This window comes from Petaurus breviceps, unplaced genomic scaffold, assembly GCF_028583685.1.
Source record: "Petaurus breviceps papuanus isolate PSGF00001 unplaced genomic scaffold, PetGlider_PUasm1.0 90842, whole genome shotgun sequence".
Lineage (NCBI taxonomy): Eukaryota > Metazoa > Chordata > Mammalia > Diprotodontia > Petauridae > Petaurus > Petaurus breviceps.
The window spans coordinates 10,033,743-10,043,977 of record NW_027187358.1 but is presented as its reverse complement, the minus strand read 5'-3'; the positions used below and the strand labels follow the sequence as shown (position 1 = coordinate 10,043,977).

General features: G+C 39.4%; 1 protein-coding gene across 7 annotated transcripts in view; it reads right to left on the bottom strand.

Annotated features, from left to right (window-relative positions):
• Positions 1 to 279: 279 nt before the first annotated feature.
• Positions 280 to 10,235, bottom strand: part of SOCS5 (suppressor of cytokine signaling 5) — a 139,287-nt gene continuing 129,331 nt past the window's right edge. For all 7 annotated transcript variants that reach the window (XM_069071639.1, XM_069071635.1, XM_069071634.1 and 4 more), the window contains one exon: positions 280 to 4,509. In XM_069071639.1, the coding sequence (XP_068927740.1) occupies positions 2,878 to 4,497 (1,620 nt within the window). In that variant the 5' untranslated portion in view covers positions 4,498 to 4,509 and the 3' untranslated portion in view covers positions 280 to 2,877. The remainder of the gene's footprint in view (positions 4,510 to 10,235) is intronic.

Here is a 10,235-nt window from a genome sequence, read left to right as displayed (position 1 = left end):
CATTAGAATGTAAGCTACTGGGGTGGGGGTGGGGGCAGGAAGGACCTGCTGTCTTGCTTGCATTTATATCCCCAGTAATTAGCACAGTGACTGGTGGTAGTGAGTGCTTAATGAATGTCTTATCCTTCATTCATTCATAAATGAAAGAACATGCCTAAACTCTAGTGAGTTGTGTTTTCAAAATAAAGGTCACTTTAAAATATCACAAAACCCAATATGATTGAGAAACATCAAAAGAATTAAGAGAAAAGACACAGTGAATATAAACATAGGTGCAACTTCATGCTGGTGATGCCTTTTTCTTTCTTTCTTTTCTTTAATGTAATGTAAGCAGCTAATATTTAGGAGACTTTTTTAAACAAAAAGTTGCATATTAATATTCATACACAAAAACTTAAACGTAGGTGACATTAGCACACATACATGCTTACATAAACTCAAATATTTACATTTTTAAAAACAATTTCCATTTAACATATGAAATTCTTTTAACACATAAAACCATTGAGAGCTACTACAAAACAACGTTAACTAGAACATCAGTTTGCTACAAGCATATAAAAACATACATTAAGTGATTTCTTGGAGTTTCAAGTTACCCCTTTATAATATGATCTTACTTGCATATAGTCCCTTCAATTATTATTATGGACCTACAAAAGAGGTTTAATTTATTTTCCAGGTACATCACGAGCTCAAGAAAACGGACCCAACAGTTAGGCGATAGAACTATGCTGTAACAACTTAATTGCACATAATGCTTTAAAGTAGGTTTGGATGAAGTTCTCAAACACTTTGGTATATATCACTTAGGGACCACTATTAGATGCAGTAGGTATTACAAAAGTCCCTTCATTCCCCATTTTGCTTTAAAATGGACAAGTCTTTGGTAAAAGTTCTACATTTTGGGCATTTAGTATCAATTAAAATGGTCCCCAAACCAATAAACAATGCTGCTTTATTATTATTAGTTCATAACAAAACTTCGTTTTGCCATCGCTTCTGAAGCAATGTGGAAATATTGATATTCATTTTCCAAAAAAAAAAAAGAACATTAATATTTTCAGCCTTTTAACTGTAATCAGCAGAGGAATTAATCATAGGTTTAGCCAAAATTTTCTGTTAATCCTTTTATCTTGTAAAAACTCAACTGCATAGTCCATAATTTGCAGTAACTATAGATATCATTCAACATCATACGTGATCATGGTTGGTTGAAAAAGATGTGTGACATTAAAGTCAGAGTTACTTTCCTCTGATAAGCCAATATTAACTGCACAGTATTTCTGTATTAGCAATACTAGTTACCAGGTAAATCTCATTAAAACCCCCAAACAATTCAATTTGCTACAAGATAAATTTTTGCAAATGTATAAAACAGCAGATATACAAGGAGAACACCAAACATACTTTATTAGCACAGAGAAGCAGCCCTAACAAGGCACAGCAAGCAGAAACATACATCCACAATAAAAGGGTTAGTGTTGCATACAAATATAACTTTTCTTGTATTTGTAGCCTTGGCAATTGCCAGAGGGGTGTAAAATAACATTTTGTAGCAGCAGGCAAAGAAACTAAGGAGCACTCACCATTGGTACAGAGCACATTAACAAAAGACACAAGTGTGGAGAGTCAACTATCTTAGTGCAAAATGTCTAGGACAGAACTGTTCATTTAGTCCAATGCTAAGAAACGAACACTAGAACTCGATATGACTTCCAAAATAGCTCACTCAAGTAGTATCGCATACTATTCTAAGTGACAAAAAGGTGCTAATGTAGTTATTTACAGATAGGATGGTTGTACAGTACCTTTTACATCTGTAATTTAGCTTTCAGATTTTCCATTAAAAATTAACTATTGGAACACTATAAATTATAATCAGTGACTCATATTTTACACCAAAAGAGATAAATACTGCCATTCCAAACCATAAAATGCAGCTCACCTCCAGGAACCACTCTAGTTATTAACTAACTAGTGTCTGGGCTGCTTCTATACACTTTGCTTCTCATTTTTCCATGGTTCAAAAACTGATTATGGGCATGAGAAATGATCCAGTTTCCATGAATCAAAGTTTAGATTGCACGTCAGCATTTTAAAATTCACATGCAGCACTAAGTCGTCAGCAGCTATTCCAAATGCCTGTTCAAGTTAAAGCACTAATTAAAAAGGTTCTCTCTCCTACTTATGGTCTTCAAATAAAATTCTACTATTGATTACACATGAATCTAAAGTTTTAAGAACTATTCTTTAGAAAAACTGGGATTGGGATTCTTTGTAAAGGAGAAAGGGAGATTACAAACAATACCGACATTGAAAAGTGGACTGCACAGTGCCCTTGTGGCCAGAACTTTTCCTTTTCTAAAAGGCAGCAGGCAAGGTAAGCCATCTGACTTCTTGGACTTCTGAACCTTGATTTAGAGGAACTACAAACGTTACAACTTTTGTAAGATTATAGAAAAAGTTCTTAGAAAAAATACTCATTTTAAATATTAGTCACACTGTTGAAATGCTCACCCAATATTAATCATTTGTTCTTCAGTAGGAAATAGAATATCATAGCAAATGCCCCAAAATTGCTTCATCCTATTACTACAACTATTAAAAACCAAACATTTAGAAAAATCAGCAAATGTGTTTGTGTATGGGTAGGCCTTATTGAACATGTGCAGCTTTGTCCTCTACTAATAATTTCAATAGGCACCACAAGTTATTTGTATAAGTAACAGCAGAGAGCATCTGACAGATACTAAAACTAAGATTAAGTACAATATTGCAAAAAATCTAATACTGGTACATGTGCTTGCTATTGGTATACTGTTTGATGCACAGAAAAGCAAATCTAATAAAGCCTACTGGGGCACTGAATGGAGCTTACTTTGCCTTTATTGGTTCTCGCTCTAACCAGCGCACCCTCACTTTTTGTTTATAGTGATACTCTTTTAAAAAGTCTTGTAACATTGATGGTAAAGGGAGACCATCGATGCCATCATATGTCGTGCACCTACAGATTACCGCACGGCAGATATACTGTAGGCTGAAAGGAAAAGTCCTATTTAGTGATACAGTAAGCAACGGTTCAAAAAACATGCAAGAACTTGGGTCTTTATAATGTTCTAGAAGCCCTGTTACAGTGGAGGAGTGAAACACACAGGGGTCGTGGGCGTCAAAGCTAAAGTTGTGGTTCCACTGCTCGATGCGCGCGTGCAGGGATCGGTTGTAGCGACGGAAGCTCACAGAGAAGAGGTAGTCCTCTTGCGCAGAGTCCCTGAGCAAGAAAGTGCCTTCGGGCTTCCCTTCAAGGAGGGCCTCAGCTTCGTAACGGTCCATCACACCCCAGTAGCAGGGGTTCCCCGTGATCTGAAGCAGATCGGGCACGAGGCAGTGAATGTAGTCGATCTGCGTGTGAACCTTCCATGCTCCCTGGCGGCCCGCGTGGGCATGAGTGTGGCTGTCTCCAGAGCCCTGGCGCTGCTTCTGCCGCCGGGCCTGCAAGCAGAGGGTGGTGGTGTCCTCTTCCGAGTCACAGCTGCCCTGTGGGGTGGCACCATTTTCTCCAGTCATGTCAGTCATTCCTGGGGCTAACTTTGGTCCCAGCTTATATAAAGGATTAACCTGTGCAGTGGCCTCAAATGTGTGTATTTGTGCATTGGGGGGAGGATCCACACCTTCTTCAATACTGAGCCGTCTTCTCTCCCGAAGCCGATCTTCTTCATCTTCAGTAGAAACCAAAGATGGATCAAAGGTATCGAAGAAGGTTGAATGTGGGCTCACAGGAGCCGTGTGCTGCTTAATCAAATGCCATTTCTGGGCTAGATCTGATCCAGCAGGAAAAGGACATTTTTCAAGCATTAACTCAGAAAGGTGTATTTTTCTTTTATTAGAAAAGAGGGGTTTTGCTTGTTTATTATAAGTTCTCATGGGAAAGCATAAGCCGACAGTGTCCTGCAGCCTCTGCCTCAGAGATCGACTTCCCACCGTCCTGCTAGAGACACTCTCCATGTCGTGGACAGAGCTCACACCATAGCGTCTCTCTCGTCTCTGCAGACCACTTCGGGTCCTACCAAACCTTTTCTCAGTATCTAATGAACTTTGTGTTTTTGTAGAACAGGAATGTTTCTTCTTCCCACCCCATGGAGCATGTCGAGAATAGGAGTCTCTCCGTGCGAGTCTCGTTCCCGCAGGGGGGATGCATGAGTCATTTTCCTTCTCAATGCTTATTTCTACAATCTGAGGGATTTCAGTGGCACAATTTTGGTTTCTTCTTGAAGAATTCTTTGAAGGGCTTAATTCAAATTGTAAGGCAACATTCTCTCTTAAGGGACTGCTTTGTTGCTGAGGAGCCAAATCCCCTATGCTCATGTTCCTTTCTTTGACAGATAAACATCTATTGGAGTTCACATCTATATTGTCACTGTTGTTTCCTCCTTCATGGTTAAAAAGACTCTGACACCTGTATTTGAAGTTGTTCCACATCTTCCCCACTTTATCCATTGATTATGATATCTAAATTCAAATGAGGAAAAAGACAAAATGAGTTAAAGTGCTTTATGAAAATCAGACAATCCCTCCCTGCTCCTACAAATGAAATGCCTGAGAAGTAAGATGTTAGCAATTTTATTTTTTAAGAAAAGTTCAAACTAGCCTTTCCCCTTGGGATAATAAGGGAAAAATTTCTATTTGAAGATGGTAAAGCCATTGGATCAATTTAACAGTATCACACTTAACTATCAAACCAATTCCTTTTCCCTCATTTATTTTCAGAATGAATACTCAAAATTCTGTTCAAAGAATATCTTTTTGTCCAATTCCTAGCTCTAATTAACATATCTATCTATCTGTCTATCTATCTACTTTCTTCTGTAGAGAATACTTAGATTCGTAAGATCATGGGCTCATAGATGTAGAGCTACAAAGGACCTCAGAGATTCCTTTTTATAGATGAGGAAATCAAAGTCTAAGGTGCTATGACTTGCTCAAGGTCACACAGATAGTAAATATCCAAGGCAAAATTTGAATCCAGGCCCCTGACTCCAGAGTTCATGGTCTTTCTTATTGTATCTCCCTGCAAGTTTTTGAACTTATGTAACTCTCTGAAGATAGCTGACACAGACAACCAAAATAACATACCTCTTAATAAATACTTGATTAACTGAACATGGTTCATATGATAATACTTATTAATAGAGGAGCCTTGTAATTGAAAAAAAAAGAGCTTAAGTGTTTTAGCTACATGCCTACAAGCACATTCTAATATATTCAAGATAAAGAAAATAATCACTGTGATAGCACCCAAAAATCTGTTTTGGGGACCTGAGATCCCTAAGACTCACTTATATAGGATACCCCACAACCCTTCTTCCCTTTTCTGGAAATTTCCATGTCCCATGCATTTCCTATTTGATTAACCAGCTTCCTTCCCTGCGACATGAATAGGAAATCAATTAGATATATCTGAGAGAAAAAAAATACAACCCCCTTCCTATGAAACACATCACCTTTACTGCCTTATTGAGATACCCTATTCAGAACGTGACAGGAGCCCAGACATCACATCCCACATCAAAGGAGAAAGGCACAGAGCCTGGTGAAGTTTAGGGATCTTGAGGCACAGGCAGCTTCTCCAAAAGTCTTTTCCTGCTCTTGTGGCCAGGTACCTTAAGCTCCCATAACTAAGACTTGGTTGTATCCACCCCTTTTTCTGACTTTTATCTGGCTGTATTTGCCCCCTCCAGTTGCTGAAATAAAGTGGTATACTTGGCCCTACATCTCTCTTCTTTCACTGTCTGTCCCTGGTCCTTGTGACTACATTTCCGAGGTCTTGTGTTTTAGATCCTGGACCTCTCCCTTGGGAACTCCACAAAAAAGGCTCAGTGTATACCACATCTTGGTTTTTTTTTTTTAAACATAATTTCACTTTTATAAGTGGGGTGACAGAAAGTTTCCTATCAGTGGCAGGTTCTACATTTGGCAGTTGGTGGCAATTTGGAGGAAAAGGACCAAGTAGAAGCTGTACCTAAGGTAAAGAACTACACAATGCAGGGCACCCCAAATGTGAACCAGGAGGAAAGGTGTGGAGATTATGGTGAGGGTTTTGCTGGGAATGTCTCTAAATTCAATGGGTCTATTTTTTCTTTCTCTTCCCAGTGCCTAGGATAGTGCCTGCCACACTGTAGGCACTAAAGTGTGCACTGACTGATCTATGACATCATTCTTATATAGGTTCTCCATCAAATCATATAGATTATAACCCATCCACGACTTTTCATCTAGTGAGACTCTTGCCAATGTCCTCCAGAAAGGGACCACCAATGTACTGGGGTCTACCTCCAGGTCTCTTGATGTTACATGTGTACCAAGAGGGTATGGGGCTATACATCTGGTGTTCTCTTATTTTGTGATTGACTCCCCTTCTTTCTCTGTCATATATCTCTTTGATTTAACTTAACTCAATTCAAGAACTTATTAAGCATCAACTATATATAAAATAGTATAGAGGTAGCTTAGTGTAGTGGACAAGGCCCTATCAGAAAGAATTTAAGCATGGTGGGCAGCCAGTCTAAGGCAGAGAGGGAGGAAAATGGATCAGCACACACAGGAAACAGAAAGTTTGGTTGGAACATAAAAATACACGAAAGGAAGTAATGTATAATGTACTTGCAAAACACTCTCAAATGCAATCCGAATCAGATTAAAATATAATGGGAAAGTTATTTGACAAAAGAAACAAAAATGTAGCAAAACACAGACAACATTACACTTTAAAACTTAATCAATACATGCCGCGCAGGGATACATATGTACAGATTAGTGGCCCCCATTTCTATCTGAGTTTAGAGCACTGGACCCAGAGTCAGGCCTTTGTTGTTCAATTGTTTCAGTCATGTCTGACTCTTCATGACTGCATCTGGGGTTTTCTTGGCAAAGATACTGGAGTAGATTAGCATTTCCTTCTCCAGCTCATTTTACAGATGAGGAAACTGAGGCAAACAAGGCCAGCTCTATCCACTGTGCTCATCTAGCTGCCCCCACAATCAGGAAGACTGAGCTCAAATCCAGCCTCAGACATTTTCTAGCTGTTACCCTGGGCAAGTCACTGACCTCTGTTTGCCTCAGTTATCTCAGATGTAGAGTATGTATAATAATAACATTTACCTTGTAGGGCTGTAAGGATAAAACAAGATAATGTTTACAAAAAGCACTTAGTACAGTGCCTAGCACAGTAGGTGCTATATAAATGCTTATTCTCTTTCTTTTCCCTTCCCTTTCCTTCTCATTGCATACACTGTATACATACCACCTTAGCTCAGGCCCTTATCCTATCCCGTCTGGACTACTGCAATGGCCTCACTGATTTCCTGCCTCAAGTCCTTCCTCCTTGCAGCTGCCAGGCACATTTCTTGTAGGCCCTGGTATCGCTCTCTTACCAATAACTTGTAGTGTTTCTCTACTGCTATCACCACATAAGCCCACGAGCTAGGCCCTGCCCTCTCTCCGCCCCGCCTGGCCTGGCCTTCCTGCTCTTCTTTCTCACACAGCACAGTTCTTCTCCCTCTTTCTGGGTCACACCCGGAACGTACGTCACAGACCCTCCACTTGACACAATCTTCTTTCAGCTCGAACACTAGCTTCTACCCAAAACCTCTCCTGATTATCCCAAATCATGACTCTCTTAAAAAAAGTAAGTGTATATACTTACGCATGTACATGCTATATTTCCCAATAGAATGCAGGGGCTGTTTTATTTTTGTCTCCTTACCCCTAGCATCTACCACACAGTAAACAGTTAATAAATGCTTACTGATTGAATTGATAGAACTGTATAAAAAAGACTGAAAAATTGTTCAAAGTGAAAAAATAGAAAATCCATCTTAAAGACAAAGGTTTGTGGGTTTTGAAGTTAATTAACGTATTAATCACTATATTTATTTGTCCCCTTGTCCCCCACTATGATGGAGAGCAACTGCAACTGTTACAGGTGAGATCTGAACATATATAGAACATAGGCTACTTCTAGGCCTTGCTTTCAAATGAAATTCCAGTACACTGTTATATTCTTCTGTATTTTACCTATAAAATGTCCTAGATGAAGGTTTCTAGTAACATTGCTGATATGCCTTAAGCTCTACAACATAATTCTGATAGGTTTAAAGTTCTAATTTGATCTCAAAGGTTATTAAAATGGTTAGTCTACTAATATGAATTGTGAGTATATTGGTATAGGTCATTTGGGGAAATGAGATACTCTGTTTTATCTTCTCCACCTTTTTCTTCAGAAAGGATTTGCCATCCTCTATCTTTCCTCCCTTTCTCAGTGAAGCTCCTTGTATACCAAGTGTATACACTTGATGCCTCACTTCCTCTCCTCTCCCTCACTCCTCAGCCCTTTCCAATCTCAGACCTTATCACTCAACTGAAACTGCTCTCTCCAAAGGTAACAATGACCTATGAACTGGTCCATCTAATGACAATCTCAGCTCTCATCCTTCTTGATCTCTTCTGCAGCATTTGATGAACCCACAGCCTTCCTAGGTGCTCTCTCACCATAGGTTTTTATGATACTGCTCTCTCTCATTCTCTTAATTGTCCGACCACTCCTTTTCAGAGTCTCCTGTGCTCTGTGACTGACAGCTAGACTTAGGATTCAGAAGATATGAGTCTGAATACAACCCTCAGATGCTTACTAGCTCTGTAATTCTGGGTCTGTAACATCTGCTCCATGTCCGTTTCCTTGCTTGAAACATGAGAAAGTTAGACTCAGTGACAACTGAGGTCACTTCCAGATCTAATCTATTATCCATATTATGCTCTCCAACTGTAGGTCTACTCCAAAGGCTCTGTCCTGGGTTGCTTCTTTCTATATACTCTTTCTTTTCATCTTATCAGTTTTCATGGGTTCAATTTTCATTATCAGATGATTCTCAGATCTATAGAGCCAGTTTTTATGTCTCTCTCTGGAGATCCAGTTCCACTCACCAAATGCCTACTGTACAAAATGTAAACATTTTTCAGTGGATATCCAGGAGCTGTTTTCAACTAAACAGGTCCTAATCAGAATTCACTGTCCTCATCACCGCTCTCAAGTCTCACATCGAAAATTGTCTTTTCTGTCAATGGCACCATTTTCTTCTAATCACTCAAGTTCAGCATTCTGAATGGTCATTCTCTTCATTGTCACCTGCCCCACATATCACCAGTTGCCACATTTTTTCATCTTTATCTCTATAAGATCTCTAAATGTCTACTTCTATCCAATCCCAGAGTCACCACCTCAGGTGAATCCTCATCAACTTCTACAAAATCACCTAGTTTGTCTTCCTGTATCAAGCCTCCTCATACCTATCCCTGCCACTACAGAGTCATCAACAAAGCCACCAAAGTACAGGTCAGACTATGTCATCCCATTACTCAATAAACTCCAGTGACTCACCATTAATAAACTCCCCTGTTTGGCATTTAAAGCTCTTTACAACCCGGCTCTCCCCTACCTTTGTAGTCTTATTATACACTATTTACCAGAGTTCTTGAGACTCACAAATGTCACTTACCTCTCATATCCATGTCTTTGCTCTGGTTGTTCCCGTCCCTGAAATGTTCTTCCTTACTTTTGCTTTTTGAAATCTCTAGCATTCTTCAAGACTCAATTTGAGCACCACTTCCCCTCTCCCTCACCAATTACCCTTATATCTGCTTTTCATATGGTTTTGCATAGACTTACATTTGTATACATAAGTCAGTATATGGAAGTGGAGTAGAAAAAGTAGTGGGCTTGTGGTTAGGAATACCTGAGTTCAAATCTGGCTTCAGATACTTATACCTGTGTGACCCTGGGCAAGTCACTTACTCACTATTTGCCTCAGTTTCCTCAACTGTAAAATGAAGGTTACAATAGCACTTACCCCTCATAAGACTGTGATGCTCAAATGAGATAGTATTTATAAAAAATGTTTAGGACAGTGCCTACAGGTACTACAGAAATGCTTATTCCTTTCCCTAAATGCTCATGTAGTCTCCCCTGACAGAATGTTCTCCCTTGAGGAGAAGGACTGCTTGTCTTTGTGTCTCTATTGCCTGGTACAGCCTAGATGCCTGTTGTTGTTGTTCAGATGTTTCAGTCCTGTCTGACTCTTTGTGACCCCATTTGGGGTTTTCTTGGCAAAGATACTGCAGTGGTTTGCCATTTCCTTCTATAGTGCATTTTATAAATGAGGAAACTGAAGCAAATAGGGTTA